The 22,039-nt window shown below is 46.0% G+C and overlaps 1 protein-coding gene across 3 annotated transcripts; it reads right to left on the bottom strand.

The window, feature by feature from the left end:
* Nucleotides 1–344: 344 nt before the first annotated feature.
* LOC135910931 (uncharacterized) lies at nt 345–20,580 on the bottom strand. 3 transcript variants are annotated; one of them, XR_010567169.1, is made up of 3 exons: nt 20,527–20,580; nt 836–1,322; nt 345–497 (listed from the first exon to the last, which is right to left on the bottom strand). XR_010567169.1 is itself a non-coding variant. In XM_065443003.2 (3 exons), coding segments are annotated over exons 1-3 (678 nt in total). In that variant the 5' UTR covers nt 20,074–20,195; the 3' UTR covers nt 345–495. The 3 variants fall into 3 exon arrangements, 1 of the variants encoding a protein (XP_065299075.1); XR_010567168.2 differs by lacking the exon at nt 20,527–20,580 and adding an exon at nt 20,206–20,259; XM_065443003.2 differs by lacking the exon at nt 20,527–20,580 and adding an exon at nt 19,885–20,195.
* Nucleotides 20,581–22,039: the final 1,459 nt, after the last annotated feature.

Below are 22,039 nucleotides of genomic sequence, written 5' to 3' on the forward strand. Positions count from 1 at the left end.
CTATCTGATTCATATCCAGGAATTATACAGTTACTCTTGTTCACCTTCTTGTGATCACCCATTTGCCGCTACTCAATAAAGACCACTCACGCCTGAAATGGAAATGGTGGAGCTACTTCTATGTGTACAGAAAAATCGCGGGCCCACACATCAAAGCGTCGCTTGTGTATATTAAGGAGACGCAATTTCTCTTTTTTTTTCATTGCTTGAGTAGTCTTTGATTACTTCGACGCAAGTATCAGCGGTTGGCTGCGCGAGGCAAAGTGTTAATTGATCGTCAGCAAGGACGGAGGCCAAAAATGCTCAAGGTTGGCTGATCCGAAAGGCAGATGGTTGAGGAAATATTGTTTATTTTTCTGAGGAACTCATCCCTACGACAGAAACACAGAACGACAAACTGTACAGGGACTTTCACCACATCAGTAGCAGTCGCTTCTCGAGTTTCGCATCTGTTCCACGGAAGGTGACGTTGTCGCTAGGTGCTGGCTTTGGCGTTTCTGTAAAGAAGACAACAATGACATCGTTCTCAATAAACAACATGTTGAACTCCCTTAACGTTACCTGCAGGCCTAATATTTTTTTTAGTGTTAGGAGAAAATGATATTTACAGGTTCTTGCAAGCGGCCGCACTGCGCACCATCTATATTTATTCGACGGCCTATTCTTTGCAGGCAACGACTAACGATAGTAGCATAGAAAATGCTCTGTTTCAATCCTTGCTGCCCTTACAAATCCAAGTTTATACAAAGAACTGGCAAGCAGAATACATTACAGGCAGTAATCAAGATGTTTTAAAGCTTAATGTGTGGTGAGAAGCAAAAAGTAGTGCTCTCACATTTCTTGACAGGGGAGACGTAGCCGAATGCGTGCAATCCGTAGCCATAGTTGAGACCATATGGGGTAAGGCCGTGGACGTAGCCGTAGCGAAGCGGTTGGTAGCCGTAGCGGTGGGCGTAGCTGTAGCGTGCAGGATAGTAGCCATACGTGTAGGCTGGAGCATGATGAACAACACCGGTCACCACAGTGGGTACCGAAACATGGACAGTATGAACGGCCGTGGCAGCGGGGGTGTAAGTGGATACCTTGGCCACTTTGTGTGGCACTCCCGGCTGTGTAGTCTGGTAGCTGGTCACTCGAGTGGCTTTGGACACGGCTGGAGTGTGTTGGACGGTGGTGGACACGGCGGGAACTGCGGCGGCTACGTAAGCCGGTGCCGCGACGATGGAGTGATGGTACGTTGTGGCGAGAGATGCCACCGGCACCGCGTGTGTTGGAATGTGTCCGGCGAAGGCCGTGCCGACCATAGCAATGACGAGGAAGAGCTGACAGTGCAAAAAAAAAGGTAAAATAGGAATGTCAATCGACGCAGTGACTAGGGGACTGCGCTCATTGTGGGCACTAAGGTTTGGAGAAAGGAGTAAGGGTAAGATAAAGTGTTTTTTACCTCGACATAACTTAATTCAACACACCTTTGAGTGAACATGTTCAAATGCCGCTGGATTTTTTTTAAACACTCCTTCAGAGAATCCCCGTTTCGCAATTTCGGGAGGCTTGCTAAACGCCTCTCTTAAATATCTTAACTTTAAGAAGAAATTCCAATGAATATGGTGTGCCTGCAAGCATCAAATGATTACTGGATGTGACGTACTGGCGTTGTAATTCTAAGAGAAGAAGCAATTGCGCTAAAAGGCTGACATATACTCAGTCATAAAAAACCCTTAATGCTGAATGCCTCTTCGGGTTTGCAAAAGAAGAATTTTACCATTTGTCGCTGAATTTGACCAACGAACGAGAAAGGCAGAATCAAAGCTAGAACGAGATTGAACTTACGGTGGTCATGGCGGTTGCTTTGGTGTGCTACTGGAGAGTCCGTAAAAGGATGAATTGCTGTCGTAGATACGGTCGATAGACCTTTATATACCAGCCGAGCGCCGCGATTCGTAAGTATTTTCGGGTGAAGTTGGGGAAGAAGCAAAACAACTTGAAAAAGTGAACAGCGAGCAGAAAGATTCATATAGGGAGCGGATACAAATATCACAAACGAAAAAGAAGTAAGGGGAGCAGCTTCATGAAATTGAACTGCAACGAGGCCCCAAGATGCAAGCTCTCTTGAATTAACTTGTGCAGGTCGACTTTCCGAAAGAAATGTACAAATAAGCAAACAGCCACTTCAGCCGCAACCACGCAAAGGCGAGCGTCGGCACTTTCGGGCCAAATGTTGTGCTCTTCGTGTTCAGTGACCTCTACGGTGTCTCTGCTAAGGGACAAGGACGCTTGCAAATTAGATTTTATGAGGCACAGCTGGTAATTTATATACTCTGGGTGAGTGAGTGGCTGCGGACACAACAACCGCAGCTCATCCATTAAGAGCGATCACTATCGCAACGTGGGCACTCAGCGGCTGTCTAGCGTTCGTGCATGTTTGAGGCTCTCGGCGTTCGCCTCTTATCTACCTCATTTTATGCGAAGCATATTAACGTAGGTTTCGGGCCTTCGTGCGAAGCCCGGCGGTGGCCACCATTGACCCTAAAGTGGGGTCACGTGACATGACATCACGTGATGACGCCACACAGGCTGCAGATGGGGCCTCATATCGCGCCGTCGGTCGCCTCCTGGCGGTGGCCACCATTGACCCTGAAGTGAGATCCCATGATGTGACGTCACCTGATGACGTCACACCGGCTGCAGATGGGACCTCATATCGCGCTGTCGGACGTCGCCCGGCGGAGGCCTCCACGCTTCGGTTCGCGCCGTCGCACGCAACGCGGCGGCGGCGCCACCATCGCTGAATCACGGGATATGTGACGTCACGCCAGGGATGAAGCGGCGCGCGCCCGCCGTCGCGTCAGTCTCTGTGCCCGCAACCGCGCCAGCGTCTTTGCGCCGGGCGTGTAAGGGGTCAAGATGCCTCCAAACGCAAAGGATACGCTAAGGTTAAGCCCAGTGGATGCTTCGCATCTACTGGGCTTAACCTTGATAAGCCTCCAATTTTTTTTACCTCGACTCCAGCGTTCGTCTACTTTTAGCTCGCCGTCACTCCTCTTTAACACAAACGGAAACAAATCTTCAGCTTAGTTTGTTTGTCTACTTAAACTTTATTTTCTACTTTAACATTTTGCTTCTAAAGCCCACGCAACGACATTGCCTTGTTTCAAGACGAGAAGAAGAATCTCGTATCGTAGGACATAACAGAAATTTCCTCTGCTACTTTTGAGCGATCTCAATGAACTTGTGAGGCGAATAAATATTTTAGGAAATCTAAGAAAATGAATATGAATATATTTGGCTTGTTTATTGGAACTTCAGAACTGGATATACGGATCTCCTTTGTCTGCATTGCGGGTCATAAAGCCTGGGGTTCAGATGTTGTGTAGGAGGAAAAAAGATTTTTGATGTTTTTAAACTAAAAGACCATAGCAGCAATGATGTATTACTCCTCGCATCAGTTACTATTCGCCGTTTGTAGCAAGACTTTATATAATTGGCTTTGACGGTGTCCTCGCCAACCACATTGAATACCACCGCTGAATAGATTGCTAGTGATGCACAGTTTATTTTTTCCCGCTTGTTGTGTAGACAAATCTGCTCGAGAAATAACACAATATTTTGAAGGCAGCCTCTCCTTGTCTGTCGTTGGCACAAATTCAAGTGTAATCGGTGCCACCCTAAATGATACATTTTTGGAAGCCAGTTCATAGCGAGTGTACACACTAACAGCTAGCTGTGTCTATAAAACCGTGAATTAGCGTAATTACCCATCACGATTACAACAGAAATACCTTGCGAAGGTTTGCTGTACAGATGGAAAGCCGACGCACAAAGATATGCACATACGCTGTAACGTGATACATAGTGATGCAAGAGGTGGCCTTGGCTCCTCACACTCAACTTCACATTACCCGCAGTCTAAAGTAAGAAATGCCTGTCTAGAATAATCGTAAACACTATAGTTGCCTTTAAATTGTGCTATGAAGTTTTCGGCTGTCTAACGAGTGACATACCGCAAACAAGCATGAGTGCCTGATAAAGAAAGGTGTAAAATAAAACTAGGTACAGCTCTGTCTTACGGTAGCGGTGAGTCTACTTTAGCTGCGTATGAGAAACAGCTTGCAATGAAATTCAACTTTTATTTGGCGGGCTCACCACGACGGGCTGAACTGCTACAAATGGAACGGCTTTATACGGCGTCTCGGAGCGAGGCATTTATTGGTAGTGATGGTGCGTTGCCATGCAATGTCGCGCAATGTCATCTAGAGTATTTGTTGCTCTACGATTGAGATGACTGGAGAAAACACTATGTTTGTTACTTCGTGAATTATAGGATTAACTGCAGCTGCACACTGACGAGCGCAAAAGAAAGAAAAGGGCGATGACACGGACATTATGTCCATGCAACTTTATTGGTTCAACCTTTTCTATAAGTCTTTGGAGCGGTAAATAGGTTCCTATTGATAACACACATTTCCATTGAATATTGACAAGCTTATTTCTTTTCTTGTTCAGGGTTCTTTATGTGTGTTCATGTGGTCTCTGTATCACGTGACTTTACTGTCGCTGTTTCTTGTAGCATATAAGTTTGCAACTTTTTCGAAACTATTCTTTTTGATAGCCAGCATTCTGTGTTTTTTCTTCGTCTTAAGTGGCGCTGTTTAATTAATTTCGCACTCTATCCCCAAGCCCAAATGTTTACTCATTCGTATACAGCAACTAGGCCAAGAATATTTACCTGCAGTTGCCGCAAGCCGTGAACGAACTTTTCCTCCAAAATGTGGAGGCTTAATACTGGCTTAACATTTCCCCACTTCACTTTGTGGTGACAAGGTATGACACACTCTGTAACACTTTTTCTTGCATTCTTTATAGCAAAGGCCTATTTCTGGTACCACTCCAATTATTTTATCTCGTCGACTGTAGCTGTTACATCCATGTAGACACAGACATATTTGATATTATAGAGCACGCTGCTGACACAAAGTCAACTGAGAAGATATTCAAATCCGACAACCAAACATGTCATCTTTCTTGACTTTCTACATTGCATTGGAATACCCTTATGATGTACATTTCGGACTATTACTCCGAAAATTACTGCCAGAATTTTTAGAATTTTTGTGGTTGGAAACTGCAAGATTTCTTCCTGATCCTACAGCGCTAGTCTGAAAATATGGAGCCTAATGATGACACGGACGCTAAATTGCTAAGCCGCCTAGAATTGTTTTGTTACATATACGCAAATAGTTTGTACAATACGTAAAAAATACAGCCTTAGGTGCGCTTGTTTTACCCGTCTCTTCCTCAAAAAAAAAGACAACACTGTGGGACATGCCATCATGAGCAAATATAGGACCAAGAAAAAGAGTGGAAACGATCTTTAAGAATGTTTTAATATATGCATGAATTCATGAATCTTGATTAAGGCGTGGAACACGTAATACATCTTCAACATGATTACCAATGTTTTTGAGTTGTCTGGTTGTGCACATGTGGCCTGTTGCAGCGATTTCCTTGTCATTGGATGCTGTCGCAATATTCACAGCTATTGCATGGTATGACATCTACGTGTACGCCGATCACTCTCCTTGCGATGAAAGCCTCAAGCTCTTCCTACGTGTGCACACGGAAATGTTACATCTACGACAGCTCCCTGTTTATGTAGATTTAATTATAACTCAGTATTGTGGTTCTGGCCTGTGCTTTTGCATCTCTAAGCCATCTTGTCACACACACACACACACACGCACACACGCACACACGCACACACACACACACACACACACACACACACACACACACACAGAGAGAGATTCTTTATTAGGAAAACAGAGATTTTTGCCGGCGCGTATACAACCGATGGCATGCTACTCTGTGTAGGGACGGGGAATGGGATTAAAAGATTCCAGAGGAGAGCGGGAAAAAGACAATCAAAATATATATGAAACGCGCATGTGGACCTGATACTAATATTTACAGGTGACATAGTGGGTAAATTTAGGCTTTTGTAAATGAAATATTCAATGTTGAAAGCTTTCCTAATATTAGACTAATTTCTGACAGGTACCTGAACAATAAATACAAAAACCGCCACTGTATTGAAGGGCCGGGCATTTGACCTAAGATGCTGGGTAAAGTTAACGGATCTCGTCAAATAATGTCCATATTTTGGTCAAAAAATTGTCTCTTCGCGGTACGCAGGGCATTCTAGTAATCTGTGCTTCGTTGTCTCTAAGTCGCCACAGTTATCACAGTAGCGGTTAGTGGTAAGCCCTATGCGCTACTATTGTTCGTGCATGCCACGTTCAGTCGAAGATCATGGGAGAATGTCTCTAAGCGTCGAGGAAGTGATCGTGTAATTTTGTTTTGTCACACTACATTTGGTACTAATTCTGACTAGTTCCCACCTAATCTAGTCTTTGCACGTTGACGTTATCTTTTATTCCATATCAGAACGTACTGCGAAGTGCCATAATTTTGCCTTTTTCCCTGAAATGACGACCGACTACTAAACAACTAGTAAGGCGACTGATGCAATAGAAAAATTGCGGCGAAAAAAAAAACGCAACCTTTCTTGACGAGATGAGTGGTCAGCATGTGGCTAGATCGTAAACAATACGGAAATGCTTAAAAATTTTCCGATGGGAGAATAACGAAAGGCACAAAAATCGGCAAATGTCTCCATCCTACTGAATCTTTCAAAAGGCTGGACTCGACTTGATAACCATCTAAAGGACTTAAGGGGAGATTTTCATCTCTCAGGGTGGCGACCCACTACGGATGTCGGCAAGAATTAACTGGGCGCTCCCGGATTGCAATTCTATTCATTAAGAATGCGCTGCCATGTAGGGGACAGAAGAATTTCTTTTTTCGCTAACACGAATGGACGTCTCATCGGAAATGAGGAATGAATAGTTCATTGCAATACAGAGACACTCGAAGTGCCTTCTATGTTAAGTTCGCTGCGCTGATAAGTCGCCAGGAAAGACCGGCAAGTGATGCAGAGTGTAATGCGCTTGAAATTCCACATGGAAACAGTCTCGTTCCCAGGCCAGTGTTCTACTTCAGGGATTATGGGCTGGCTTTGCAAAATTTTGGTGGTGACATCCCGCGTTCTTTTTTATTTCTTTTCGTTTATTTGCTGAAGGGGCAAGCAAGAACAAGAAAAGAGCTCGTTAGTCGTGCCTTAGGCAGGTATATAAGAGGCCAGCCACCACCTCACCATCACTCGAGTCATTTCTGCAGAGGCAACTTCAGCCAACCAACAAAATGGTCACTGTAAGCAAGCTTTCTCTGTTCTTAGAAGTTATTAGCGGAGCCGTGGTCGCATCCTTTTCCTCTTAGCAGGGCTTGAGCAACAAATGGAGTTTCCTACAAATACTATTTAGAAAAACTACGACGTTAATGTCTACAAGAGCTGCTAGTATCGCAGTTCCGCCAGCGTAGGAATGATAGCGCATGTAGTTGGCTAACTTAATGCTTCTGGCCTAAAACAACTTTACCGTTTTTCAAATTGAGTTACACTTGACAAAGATTGCGCACGTGTGCTCATAAATGAGTGCTTCGAAATTTCGAAAGATAAAAGTAAGAAGAAACAATTATGTCACATGAGTGTTTAAAATGACAAGCACGTAGGTTTATCTAAGTGCTAATCATAAATCCTATCATTGTTGAACGATGGCCGCGTTGGAATTCCCTATAGAGATCTTTCTAGGAACCTGTAGGGCACAAAGGACACTCTGGACACAGGATTTGAGAAAACGTCGAAGCGCGGAGCACCTTGTGACCACACCAGTAAAATCGTACAACGTTATGTTATTTTCATATACCAGTAAAAACTGGCGATACGAATTTTAGGCTCGGTACTTTGGCTGTGGAAGTCTTCAGATGCTTCTCAGCTCCCGCTGCTCGCGAACATTTCACGCCGAATGTACTCCATGTAATCTTGAACAGAAAAGAAAGTGTCTTCGATACTCTATGGCGTTCGATTTCAAGAACACTATTTAAAGCCACGCACATATTTCTTGCAGTCAGTCATCGAAGTTAAAAGCTTTTTTGTTTATTATACATGTAAAATATCCTGACGCTCTCTTGCAAATAGCCAATCTTTCGGCTGCTACATCCGACACCAATTCTACGAATATTGTGTACTACGATTCAGGCATTGTAACTTTTTTTGTAAGCAATTATGCAGCTTACACAGGTCTCAAATTTCTCTGCTCATCACGCGTTTGGTGCATGGTACGACCACCAGAAGTTCACTTCAAATATTTTTATAAACATATAACTACTTCTTTACGCCAGTAAATTTTGACAGCCACATTTTCTTAAGCCAATGTCAGCAATTTCCAAACAGACACTGTGCAGGAACCGTTTGACGTGGTGGTTGCCAACTTGAACGCGATCTTTTGCAGGTTCACTCGTACCTGCTCCTGGCCTTGGCCAGCACTGCTTTTGCCGGGTTTGTAGCCATGCCCGCATTTCCCACATCCACAAAAGTTTTCGCGACACGGACAGTGGTGGCGGCTCCTGCGGTAGTGGCGGCTCCGGCCGTGGCCACTACCATCCACCACACTCCTGCCGTTTCCAAGGCCACCCGAGTGACAAGCTACCAGACCACGAATCCCGGTGTGCCTCATACTGTTGCCAAGGTTTCAACCTACACTCCCGCTGCGACGGCTGTTCATACTGTCCACGCTTCCGTGCCCACAGCAGTGACCGGTGTCGTTCATCACGTTCCCGCCTACAGACACGGTTACTATCCAACCCGCTAGACCTATAGCCACCGGTACAACTACAATCCTCTACGGTACGTCTATGGCCTCAGCCCATACGGACTGAATCACGGCTACGGATTGGAAGCCTTCGGCTACGTCGGTCACGTCAAAAATGTGAGTCGCCTGCAATATGTCCTGGACGGAGATGAACGTGAACATAACGCAAGGTTATATTCCCGTTGGACGAGAGACGAACCTTTTTTCTTCGTGAGGAACTTCGCGCAACGATGTATGGAATCTGTGCACGTACATTACAAAAAAGAAGTGTGTCTTCAAACGGCGTATATTCTGCGGTTGCGCATAAGCTATTGAATTTTGTCAACGCTATAATAGACAAAGTGTTCCACACATTCTTCTAGTGATAACGTTCATAAGGGTTTGAGGTCTCCGTCTACTTACCTAACCTCACCTACTGATATGCAATGTAGACTTAGTGCTTGCTCGCATTGAAGGTGTGGCAGATCGCAAAACTTGTTTGTGATTATGTTTATTTTGCTCTTACAGAGATGATCGGAGCTTGTCCTCCCCCCCTGGGACATCATGGGTACCAGAAGGTACAGCAAAAGTAGCATCGTGCAGCACTTCTCTGGTCAAAGCGACACGACGAAGAAGGCTGAAGAATTCCTCGCAGAAATAAAACACTATTTCTTAAAATTTGTGGTGTAATATTCAATAATCTAGAAACAAGAGGCACTTGCTGACCGCACACGGCGAAAATTCAGGCGCTAGTACGTGTCTAAGAGAGCTGCCAGTATCGCTGTTCAGCGAGCATGGTAGCGGCAGGATACGTTGCGAAAACTCTACGCCATTCTGTTACGCGGTTAACCGGTAACATGCGCGTGTCATAACACCTCAATTAAGAGGGCTACTATGATTATCCAGACGAGTGTTTTCGAGTCTGAACAGGTACTGCACCATGGCTTCTTCATAGACTTATGTTTGTCAGCAATGCAGTGCAGAACTCAAGGGAGCGTCGAGTGGCTAGGTCAAGAAAATATTGTTGCCTTTGGTTGTTTGTACTACGATTGAGCGTCAATCTACTTCGTCACTCATTTGATCGGCTCACCTGAAATACTTGCTTTTGTTGTGGTAGTTGTGAATTTCAACAAAAGTAGTCGTCGAAGTAATCATAGCCCACATTCTACATCAAATTTCCCAGGTCTCTTGCTGTCACAGGCCCTCTTTGTTGAAATATATACCTCAGGCCACATTTACGAATATAATTCACCCGCATCGAGGTGGTTTTTTTTTTGCTCTTGTATGCAAACCGCTTTCATAAAATAGTGCTTGTGACCTTCATGAAACTTTGCCACAAAAGTCACACAATTGTAATAATCGCGCATCGTTGTGCACACTATAGATCAGGTTTATCTAATACTATTATAGTCTAGAGGCGCGACAGCATTGCAAATGAAGTACAGTGTTAGCGGACTCAATTTGAAGTCATAGAAAATAGCCTTATTAGGAAACTTCAGGGTCTTTTATGTTGATTGTTGCCGTCCAAAGTAGTTCGCGACACTGAAATCAAGGCAAAGATTTGGTGTGTTGCGAGGTGTTCCACAGTGGCGAATTCGCGGCTCAGCAACACTGTAAATATCTATTCCGCATGCTTCAAAACTAGACATATGAGAGGAAAACACTTAAGAAAAGCTGAATGGATGTAGCTCCTTTAACGAGCCTTCATGCGGCAGAGTAATTGCTAAATAATATCTGCCGCCACAGGAAAATGGAAGATAATAAGTGGCCGCCATTGGAAGCACATGAGCACCGAAATGCGAATGAAAAACAGGATGCGTCGCTGTTCCTTGTTAATGGCTTTCGTAGCATGTCGAGCAGATTGTAGGTACAAAATATTACCAAGTGCCCCGTTTTGAAGCCCTAGTCTTCGTCTTTCGTGCTACTACAGGCAGTATGAAGTTATAAATGCAGAGCGGCATATCGGCTTAGAAAAAATAAGCACATATATTGATATCAAGAATTTTTTTCATTAAGACTGATTTTTGAAGGAGCTAGGAGGTATGGTATGATTCATCGCCTCAGGAGGTGGCTCACTGTCAGTACTTTACGTTCTATTTGCTGTGCATTTAATTAGTGTTTGCATGCTTCTTTCTTTTTACAATCGACATGCCATGGATCGAAAGCTACCGGGTGCGTACGGCAATCAGAGGAGCCAACGTGCTGCAGACTGTGTAGGTCCGTGATGTATTGCTCTACAGCTGTAACGCATTCTCTGCGGAGACAGTCGGCATAACTAATGCGGAGTACAGACCCTTCAGAGTGGCCCTTGCCGGTGAGTCTGTCGACGCTCTCTATGACCGAAATTCAGTGAAAGGTGCAAAAGGCCGGTGGCGGTGCTACGAGTGCACTGTAAAGCGACACACGAGAAATATAGGACGTCAGAATTCATTCGTTGTACAGGTGAATTGGTTGTACTAATTACTTGGTTATTGTAACGTCTCTTGGCACTTGAGACGTTGCTCTACACGAGGAAGATAGGAATTTGGCCGGAACATACAGAATTCTGGTGAAATATCCGTAATTTTCTTGTAAAGGCGTTCGTTGAAGATGCGTATAACTGAAGATGCCTGTGCGGTGTTACACTCATGCAATGTATTACCACGTAACAAAAAAATTCGTTGTTGATATGACCAGAGAGACTAGTTCAAATTAGCTTGAGCAGGTTGGGCTTTCCGATTGCGTCTCCTCGCTCGTAAAATTCTGGAAACGCCTTTTCACGGTTTTCGCGTGGGCGGTCAACACATCTTGACACACTCAACAAAATGAAATAATGAATGAACGAAATAATAAATTAGAAATTACATGAATGCATTTTTGATACTTATTGCTTTACTGGCGAGCACTTCACGTGACCAAATCTCAAAGTCACCTTGAGGTAAATGCTTTTTCACATCCCGACTCGTAAAAAAACAGGTAAAAGTTTATTGCAGTAATTGTCTAAGAGAAAAAAGAAGTTGAAGGAATCCCAGCGACGGCTTTACGATGAGTATCGCTTTGAACAAACTTAGTTATTTCCCAAAATGTCTAAATGCACGGCGGTGGTGATGTGATGAAAATTAATTTTTTTTAGGTTCAGGAGGAAAGGGAACTGAGCGGCTGAGTTTTTGTCAGTAGCCGCCACATAAAGCCAACAGACAACGACAACAAGGAAAACATATGCGGAACACTTGCTTGTTTAAGTGAAGCGTAGAAATGATACATACATTAAATGAAAATCAAAGTGGAGGAAAAAACAAAAACAACTGGCTGCGGGTTGGACAGGTACCCACGCTTTCGAAATACATGCGAGATACTCTTACGAATTCAGCTGCCACGGCCCTGTTTTCCCAACCAATATCTTGGGTATTTATCTATTTTTACCAGAGTTAACCCTGGGAGCATTAGCGATCGCCACCACACATGGTGTAGGCGGTTCTTGTATGTTTGCGGTTTTGGATCTTCTACGTCCGCTGACGAGGCTGAAGTGGTGAATCTGGCTAATACTCGTGGGATTAATTCTAGTACACGTACATCAACACCCAAGAAAAAGGACGAGAAACGGCATCGTGCTAGTTCAGTTTTATTTATTTATTTATTTATTTATACAATACTGCAGGCCCAAATGAGGGCCCAAGCAGGAGGGGCAGAAAACAAATATTTGCGTATGCACGTACTTGTATATACATACAGACATGAAAAGAAAATACAGAAGCAATGCAACATATGTAAATATTATAAGAAAACAAAAAATGAAAGCGACGACTAATAAGATTAAGAGAGTGTACACTGAAGGAAGGCAACTTGACAAACACTAGAACAGTATCACACGCATATATGAGCACTGGCAACCACTATCGAGAGAGGGAAAAAAGTACCAGAAGTTGAACGAGCGCTCATTGCAAAATACTGAATAGAATAAGGACGATGTGGAAAGTATTATACAATATTCACGTGTAAAAAAAGACGAACAGTAACAAGGTTTGCCCATATGGCAATACCCTCAGTATCAAAGACAAGCGATCAATAGAATCGGTGTTTATCAATTGTGATAATGGCAGGCTGTTCCAATCTGTCACAGTGCGAGGGAAGAATGAAAACTTGAAAAGGTTAGTTCGGGTGTTATAAGGCGTCAAAGAATCAGCGTGACGATGCCGTGTTCGGCGCGCTGTAAGTGGTTTAACATAAGCCTGCGGCTGGAGGGACAAACAGTTGTTTTTAAGCAAGAAAAGAAATTTCAGTCGTTGTATTTTCCTGCGTAGTTGTAGCGTTTGGATATTATGTTGAATCATTAGGCTAGTAGGAGAGTCACTCAGTCTATATTTAGAAAAAATAAACCTGACAGCTTTACGTTGGACCATCTCTAAAGTGTTAATGTTAATTTTCTTATAGGGATCCCACACAATGCATGCATATTCCAGTTTCGGTCGGATGAGTGAAGTGTAAGCCAGTAATGTAGTACTAGAGGGAGCGTGCTTTAGTTTGTGCCTGAGAAGACAAAGTTTCCTGAAAGACGAGTTACATACGTTAGAAATGTGCCTATTCCAGCTGAGGTCACTGGTTATTGTGATTCCAAGATAGTTATATTGGTTGACCTTGGTCAGTGGTTCCGTGCCGAGGTTATAGACTAATGACATTTTATTTATTTTTTTGTTATGGACATATAAACAGTTTTTTCTCTGTTCAATTCCATGTCCCACCGACTGCACCAGGAAATAATGTTTTGAAGGTCAGAGTTAAGCATTAATTGATCATCGTGGCAAGTAACCTCATTAAACAACACACAATCGTCAGCAAATAGTCTAACTTGAACGGGATGAGAAATTTCGTTAGTGATGTCGTTTATGTAAATTAGAAATAGTAAAGGTCCTAGCACGCTACCTTGAGGTACTCCAGAGGTTACTGAAAGTTCGTTAGAAGAGTAATTATCAATTGAAACGAACTGCTTGCGATTAGACAGATAAGCCGCCACCCAGTTAATAATATTGGCTGGAAGATCTATTGACTAATTTTTCTATGAGTTTATTGTGAGGTACAAGGTCAAACGCTTTCTTAAAGTCTAAAAATATTACGTCAATTTGGCTTGACTTGTCAAGAGCACTTGCAATGTTGTGAATAATTGTGGTTAATTGTGTCACAGTAGAAAAACCCTTCCGGAAACCATGCTGATGAGGAGACAGTACGTTGTTGTCACTTAGGAATTTGGTTATTTCATTAGCTATAATATGTTCGATTAACTTGCAACATGATGAAGTTAATGAGATAGGACGATAACTAGTTACTAGGGTTCTGTCACCTTTTTTTGGTATGGGAACGACACGTGCAGTAAGCCAGTCTGTAGGAAGATTAGCCGTAGATAACGAGGAACGGAAGATAACAACAAGAAAAGGGGCTAACGCTTCAGCATATCTGCGCAGAAAAGCGTTCGGTATGTTGTCTGGACCTGGAGATGATTTAGCTTTGAGGTTCAGCAGCATCGACACTACACCAGGTTGCGATACAATATCAGAGGTCCAGTTGCATGACATGCGGTTAACGTTTATACCACCATCAAAATGGGAAAAAACACTCTGAAAATAATTATTGAAGTGCTCCGCGATGCGTTGTTTTTCGACAACGACATGGCCCTCGTGTCCAGGGCTACAGGGCCGTGTCGGGCCTGCCCGGGGGGCGAGGGATTTGCACCTTGATTGATAAAAGGCTGACTCATCTCACCCACGACCTCAAGCTTGCGAGGGGTAGAATTGAATACGTCATGGTTGAGATCCTGCTCAACGTACCACAGCAGAATCAGCGCAGAAACAGCATGTTCGTCCTCAATATCTACAGTAGCCCCAGGGACTCGCGCCAGCAGTTCAAGACCATCCTCAAGAAAGCGACCGACTTGGCCGGCCCTCGACCCTTAGTCGTCGTCGGTGACTTCAACGCACCGTACGGCATCTGGGGTTACGTCTACGACACTACCAAGGGGCGCAACCTGTGGCAAGACGCCAACGAGATGGACCTCACTCTGGTCACTGACAAGAATTTTCCTTCGCGCATCGGCAACTCCGTCACCCGGGACTCGACACCCGACCTCGCGTTCGTCAGGAACGTTGAGGACGTGGGCTGGGAGAACACCGCCATGGAGTTCGGCAGCGACCACTACATTCTCGAGACCAACTTCAAGGTGTCTCGGAGTAGGATCAAGGAATTCACGTTCGTCGATTGGGACCGCTTTCGCAAGATTCGCGAAGAACCCGGCAAAGACAGGGCACCCGCCACCCTCGAAGAATGGTGCGAAGGCGTCCGGAACGACGCTTCCGCGGCTACCAAGAAAGTAGAAACCGATCTCGACGTCGAGCGGATGGACAGCAGACTTGCCCACCTGATCGAGGCCAAAAACGCCCTGCTCCGCCGATGGAAGGGCCAAAGGCTCAATCACAGACTCAGAAAAAAGATCTCAGAGCTCAACAAGGTCATCGATGAACACTGCAAGGCGCTATGCCAGCAGCAGTGGGACGAGCTCTGCGAATCCGTCGACGGACAGATGCGCAACGGCAAATCCTGGGGTATGCTGAAGCACCTTCTCGACGAGAGCGGTTCAAAGTCAAATCAGAGGCATACGTTGGCCCGGGCCCTTCACGAAGCCACCAGGACTCACACGGTTGATGAGCTCGTCTCAAACCTCGTACAGAAGTACTTGCCCGTCTGTCGCGATGGAGATCCAGTGACCCAACTCCTGGACTACCGAGGCCCTCCACGCACCGAGCTCGACGAAGACTTCTCCGTTGCCGAGGTCAGACAGGCCATCTTCGCACTCAACCGCAAGTCTGCGCCTGGTCCAGACGGAGTCACCAACAGAATGTTGAGAAACCTCGAGGACACGTCGATCGTCTTCCTGACCGACAAAATCAACGAGTGCTGGAATAGCGGCGTTGTTCCTGCAGAGTGGAAGATGGCCTGTACGGTGCTCATTCCCAAGCCCGGCAAGGCCCCGAACATCGAGAACCTCAGGCCGATTTCTCTAACCTCCTGCGTCGGCAAGGTCATGGAGCGCGTCGTCCTCAACAGGGTCAACGGGTACCTCGAAGACAACGAGGTTTACACCTACAACATGATCGGCTTCCGCGCCGGACTCTCGACGCAGGATGCAATGAAACTAATAAAGCATCAGATTGTGGATGGCCGTTCCAGAGACGTCAAGGCTTTGCTCGGTCTGGACCTCGAGAAAGCTTTCGACAACGTGCTCCACAGCTTCATCGTAAAGACCATTTCAGACCTGGGTCTCCGTTACAGATTCCATAGCTACGTCAGCTCTTTCCTAACGGACAGGAAGGCCAAGCTTCGCATTGGGGACTTCCGCTCCAACGATGTGCCCCTCGGAGGGCGGGGCACTCCTCAGGGCGCCGTCATCTCACCCACCCTGTTCAACATCTGTATGATTGGTCTTTCCGAGAGGTTGGCACGCGTAGAGGGCGTCAAGCACACCATATACGCCGACGACATCACCTTATGGTGCCCCGGCGGCTGCGAGGGCAGAGTCGAAGAATCCATGCAGGAGGCGATCGATGTGATCGAGGAGTATCTCCGCCCCACCGGACTTCGATGCTCCCCCGCCAAGTCGGAGCTTCTGCTTTACAGAAAAGAGAAGGGAGGGAGACCCAAAGATTGGAAGCCAGTTTCCGAAAGCAGCATCAGTCTTCGTACTTGTGACGGGGGGGTGATACCCAGGGTCGACGTTATTCGGGTCCTCGGCATGTTTGTCGAATTCAACGGCGGGAACGGAACGGCTCTCCGCAAGATCATCGCAAAGACGGACAACGCTTTCCGCCTCGTTCGCAGAATAGCAAACCGGCACCGAGGAATGAAGGAAAACAATCTCCTCAGGCTTATCAATGCCTTCGTGCTATGTCACTTTACGTACACAATTTCTATGCACAACTGGCTCAGAGCGGAGCGAGACAAGCTCAATGCTCTCATCCGCAAAGTGGTCAAGAGGGCTCTCGGGCTACCCATCAGGACCCATACCGAGGATCTCCTCAAGCTGGGGGTGCATAACACTGCCGAGGAGATTGCCGAGGCCCAAGAACGTGCGCAACTCACTCGCCTGAGCACCACAGCGGCAGGTAAACACATCCTCGAAGAGTTGGGTTACCACCCTGCGGGATTCCCGATGGTCAGTACCCCGATCCCTAGGTGCATTCGAGAGAAGTTCGAAGTGGCCCCTGTGCCCCGAAACGTCCATCCCGTCCATAACGAGGGCAGACGCAAGGCCAGAGCAGCAGCCATCCTCAAACAGATAAAGCAGCGAGACATTAGAGCAAGCTTCGTCGACGCCGCGGAGTACAGCGATGGGAAGACCTTTGTCATCGTTGTGGTCGACTCCAGCGGCAAGATTTCTAATTGCGCCTCCATTCGCACTTCAGACCCCGGAGTCGCCGAGCAAGCCGCCATCGCCCTCGCCCTGCTAGACGGTCGTGGGTCCGAGATATATAGCGATTCTAAAACGGCAGTTAGGGCTTTTCAGAAGGGTTGCATCGCCAAGCAAGCTGCTCGTCTTCTTAGCAACTCGAATCGATATGCTCTCACGCATCATTCAATCCACTGGTTTCCAGCTTACGTAGGGTCGGTCGAGGGTGCTCCCCAGAACCTGAATGAGTCTGCTCACGAGGCTGCGCGTGACCTCACCGACCGCGCTTCCTCTGCAAGAAGCACCGACTCCCCTCCTCCCTACGGCCACAGGGACGCTCCCGCTACTCATAACGAGATTATTAAATTCTTCTACATGTCTAGAAGGGTCTTTCCACCCCCTCACCCCAGGTTGAATAGGGCGCAAGCCGTTTCTCTTAGGCTTCTGCAGACTAGTACGTATCCGTGTCTGTCCGTTCTCCACGAGGCTTACCCGGACGTGTATCGCGACGACGCCTGCCCCTCCTGCGGGCAGACCTCTACTCTAGCGCACATGCTGTGGGAGTGCGGGTCGACATACCCTAAGTTCATCAAGGAGGAGTGGGACTCGCTTCTGCGTAGCCCCGCTCTGGAAAAGCAAATCCTGGCTGTCCGGCGTGCCCGCGACCGGGCCGGTGGGCTAGACCTGCCGGTCCCGACGTGGGACTAGCCGGGTGGCCGACGAGTTCGCGTCCTCGCCGGACCTACAATAAATGTTTCTTCACCATGGCCCTCGTGAACAATTTGATTAATTGGCTTGGTTTTTGAGCTTAGAAAAGCCCAAAATTTTTGGGGTGCCGTTTGAATGAAATTTGGCAATATATGGTGAAAATACCAGCGCTTAGCTAGCCGCACTTCTTGGTTTAGCTTATTTTGGATTTCATGAATTGAAGCACGTGAGGCACATCGTCGTCTTAAGCGCTTAACTTTTCTATTAAGGTGCAAGATCTTTCTCGTTATCCAGGGAGTAGTCTTGGAAGTTTTTTTAGTTCTATTAGGAATAAAGTTGCTAAGGCAGTGAGCGATAATTTCTTTAAATTTATCGCAAAGCATAGTAGTATTGTTACTGCGAAAGTTATCAAAGCATTGCTCAAGACAATCCAAGACACTTTCGTCTCTGGCACGAGAAAAATCTTTAACAGTGGTTGTTTTACATTTTTTAGTGTTAAGCACTCCCAAAGAACAAGAAAAATATACCAGACTGTGGTCAGAAATTCCAGGCTCAACCGAAACAAAAAGTTTTCTAATGAACGACTTACAAAAACGAGGTCAAGTATGGTTGCTGACGTACCATAGGTGCGCGTTGGCTGTCTCACAACCTGGTGAAGATTGTGAGACAGAATGATGTCATGTAAGTAATCTAAGTGTGAATTAATCCCGGTGCAGAGAAACCCATTCTCCCAATCAATATCTGGTAGGTTAACGTCGCCTATAAGTAGTACTTTATCGCTTGTGAATGAAACCATGTGTTCAAAAAGATCATGAAAAAATTCTGGGCGCGAGTCAGGTGCTCGATAAACTGCAAATAGCAAAAATGATTTATCCCAGCAAGTAAGCTTCATTGTAACAGATTCCAGGTTATCGGCCTGACATAACAGAGTACCGGATATAGTTTCTTTTGTCAAAACTGCTACCCCGCCCCCTCTAGTACACCTGTCACGGCGATATGCTTGATAAGATGGAGGAAACACAACAGCATCTTCAATATTGTCATGCAACCATGTTTCTGTTATCATAACTACATGTGGATTGTAACCCATGATAGTTGCCTCAAGGCTTTCCGATTTATTAACGACACTGCGGGCGTTGATGTTTAAAATTCTCAGTTCTTTAACACCAGGGGAAGTATCAGCGAAGGCAAGTCAATCATTTTTGGAAGTATTTACATAGTCGTCAGTCTTGATCCTCAAGTTCTTACTGTCATCCCATGTGAAAAGCTCATTGTTAATACGCATCTTATCATTAATTAAGCGAACTTTCTTGCCTTGTTCTCTTTCACTTATAGCACTATCCCACAAGAGTTTACGTTTCCTTAGTGTGCTGCGCGAGTAATCGTTTTGAATCGATATTCGACTACCCTTTAGTTTGTACGCACTTTTTAAGACAAGCTGTTTTTCGGTAAAATCCTGGAAATAAATGATGACTGGTCTCTTGTTACCTTTGTTACCAAGACGATGAATTCGGCCGACAGATTTGCGAGGAACAGCAAGCTTTGCAGAAAACACCTCGTCAAGAACTTTATTTTTAAGAATAGGTTCAGTTTCGCCGGCATCCTCCGGAATGCCAAAGACTACGAGATTGGATCTCCTGCTCCTATCCTCTAGATCAGTCAACTTCGCCTCCAGTGACCTTACTGTACGTTCAAGGTCATCTACACGCGAGGCTCGTTTTTCTAATTCAACGAATCTGGCTCCCCAGTCAGCTATAACGTTTTTTCCACCTTATTCTGTTGCTCCCTGAGCGCAGTCACGTCAGCTGCCAACTTGCTCTGACCAGACAGCAACTCTTTCAGCATGGATTCGATAGAGGCCCCACTACCGTCAGTGGGGCCGGGATTTAACTCAATGTCGCCGCACATCAGCAGCAAGCATACGCAGTACACATCATGGACAATAGAAGCACACCGTAGGGGGCACGGCAAGACCAAAAGACCACGACAATCACTTCTAATCGTGCTATAGCAGTTACTAACCTGCACAAGGTAGCAGAACTGTTTAAGCCACATGCTTGTCGATGGTCCGCCGTGCCCACTGAAAGTGTAGGCCTGGAGCTGTTCCTTTATAAAGCGATGCGTCGACGTCACGTGAAGAATAGGTGGCGCCTCAAGTGACGCATCCCAAAACAGCGAAGGGTTGGCGTCATGAAAGCACTGACGTGGCATCGGTGTTGTAGTTGTGGTCCAAGTGCGCGTGGCGAAGTTTGGTAGATGGGGACGGTCGATTTCATTTCTTGAAGACTGGTAATGCTGCGGCAATTGTGGTAACGTTGGTCCGACCAGGCCATGAGCAAGCACCTGCACAAGGTAGCAGAACGGTTTAAGCCACATGCTTGTCGATGGTCCACCGTGCCCACTGAAATTGTAGGCCTGGAGCTGTTCCTTTATAAAGCGATGCGTCGACGTCACGTGAAGAATAGGTGGCGCCTCAAGTGACGCATCCCAAAACAGCGAAGGGTTGGCGTCATGAAAGCAGTGACGTGGCATCGGTGTTGTAGTTGTGGTCCAAGTGCACGTGGCGAAGTTTGGTAGATGGGGACGGTCGATTTCATTTCTTGAAGACTGGTCATGCTGCGGCAATTGTGGTAACGTTGGTCCGGCCAGGCCATGAGCAAGCACCTGCACAAGGTAGCAGAACGGTTTAAGCCACATGCTTGTCGATGGTCCGCCGTGGTAAGAGCATCGCACGCGTATTGAGAAAACGTGGCTTCGAATCCCACTTGCAGCCAGCTATACCTGCGTACGCTTTCATTTATTTAAAAATTCGATATTTCAATTGAAAGAACCAGTAATTATCCCATTGCTTTGCTTGTCATTTTTAAGGTTGTATGATTCCGCTTGTCCGCGCTATCTTTGATTAAGGTGGGCTGTTTATGGGGGCTTCTCATTACCTGGAAGTAGCCTTGGTTTACCTAGCATAGCCTGCTTTCACACTATAGCACGGAAGAGGACTAGGCATGAACATATACACTGGACATGCGAAGCGCTGCCTTTAGAGCGGGATTGGTTACTTGGTCGGGATTCACAGGTGAACTTCGACTTTACGGAAATCACACCTCTAGGTGAGTGGGAAAATTGTGGGAATGAATGCTCTCAGAGGTAGGTCCGTTTGGTCGGATAGCTTTACAGGTCTCTTGCGATGTTTAAGACAAAATTATTGTCATCAGTGCGATCACTTTGAGGAAGCTGAATCGCTTTGGAGCGCTATAACAAATATTATTGTGCCATTTCGTATCCCAAATTTTGTCTACCATGCACTACTATGCACTACCACAATCGGAACTGGCTGCCAAAGATTTCATCCTTCATTAACGGCTGAGGGCAAGACCATACCTCTTCAATATGTTGTTTGCTCACCCACAACTGGGCCGGATGCGAGCTTCAATCGTATTCCTATAGCTCACGTCGCATTGTTAATCATCGCAGTACGTCCCTGCAGCTTGGCATCGGCACCGTTGGGATAACTACGTTCACATCGAGTACACGCTAGCATTCTCGGCATCAAGGAGAAGGCACAATTGCCTTCAGTACCTCTGAAATTGTTAACATTGTTGTTACTGCACGAAGTCCACAGTGACCGCTAACGTGTTTACACCGATCGATCAGTCATGAATTTGTTCAGCTGCTGTAGTATTCTCCATTGTTGAAATTATTTAGATCTAATCCATAACGTCACATTTGACGTCGACAATGGCAGTCGAACTTGCAGCCCTGCGTGCAGCCCTTCAATGAACTGAGCAAAACACCCCCCCTCCCCCCCCCCCCTCCACGTAGCGCTATACCTTTTGTGATTCCAATTAAAGCAACCCTCCAGTTTTTACGCTCTGCGTCTCCGTCTGGTAGCTGGGAAGTACACGACATTGCCTTTCACTTGCAGCCAATTCGCTGTGGTGTCGTAGGAAGTGACTGAGCAGATGCAACCGCTAGAATTACAGCCCAAACAGTTTCGACTGCGTTGCCATACTGATGTCATAGCGGATGCAGCGGGAAAGTTCGGCGCTTTTGCATGTGAGCTTATGTCGACCCAATACTATTCGGTAGACGTTACATATCAGCAACTTTGTTCCTTAAATCCCGACGTAAAGCTACCCTTGGGATAGGCTCACCACCAGGTGACGCTAGTTTCCTATGT

Source organism: Dermacentor albipictus, chromosome 2, assembly GCF_038994185.2.
Source record: "Dermacentor albipictus isolate Rhodes 1998 colony chromosome 2, USDA_Dalb.pri_finalv2, whole genome shotgun sequence".
Classification (NCBI taxonomy): domain Eukaryota; kingdom Metazoa; phylum Arthropoda; class Arachnida; order Ixodida; family Ixodidae; genus Dermacentor; species Dermacentor albipictus.

Coding starts and splice junctions, on each gene's coding strand:
- LOC135910931 (XM_065443003.2), bottom strand. CDS start 20,073: ATGCCACGTCAGTGCTTTCATGACGCCAACCCTTCGCTGTTTTGGGAT. Junction 1,323..19,884: donor AGTTCTGCTACCTTGTGCAG/GTTAGTAACTGC, acceptor TTGCACTGTCAG/CTCTTCCTCGTCATTGCTAT.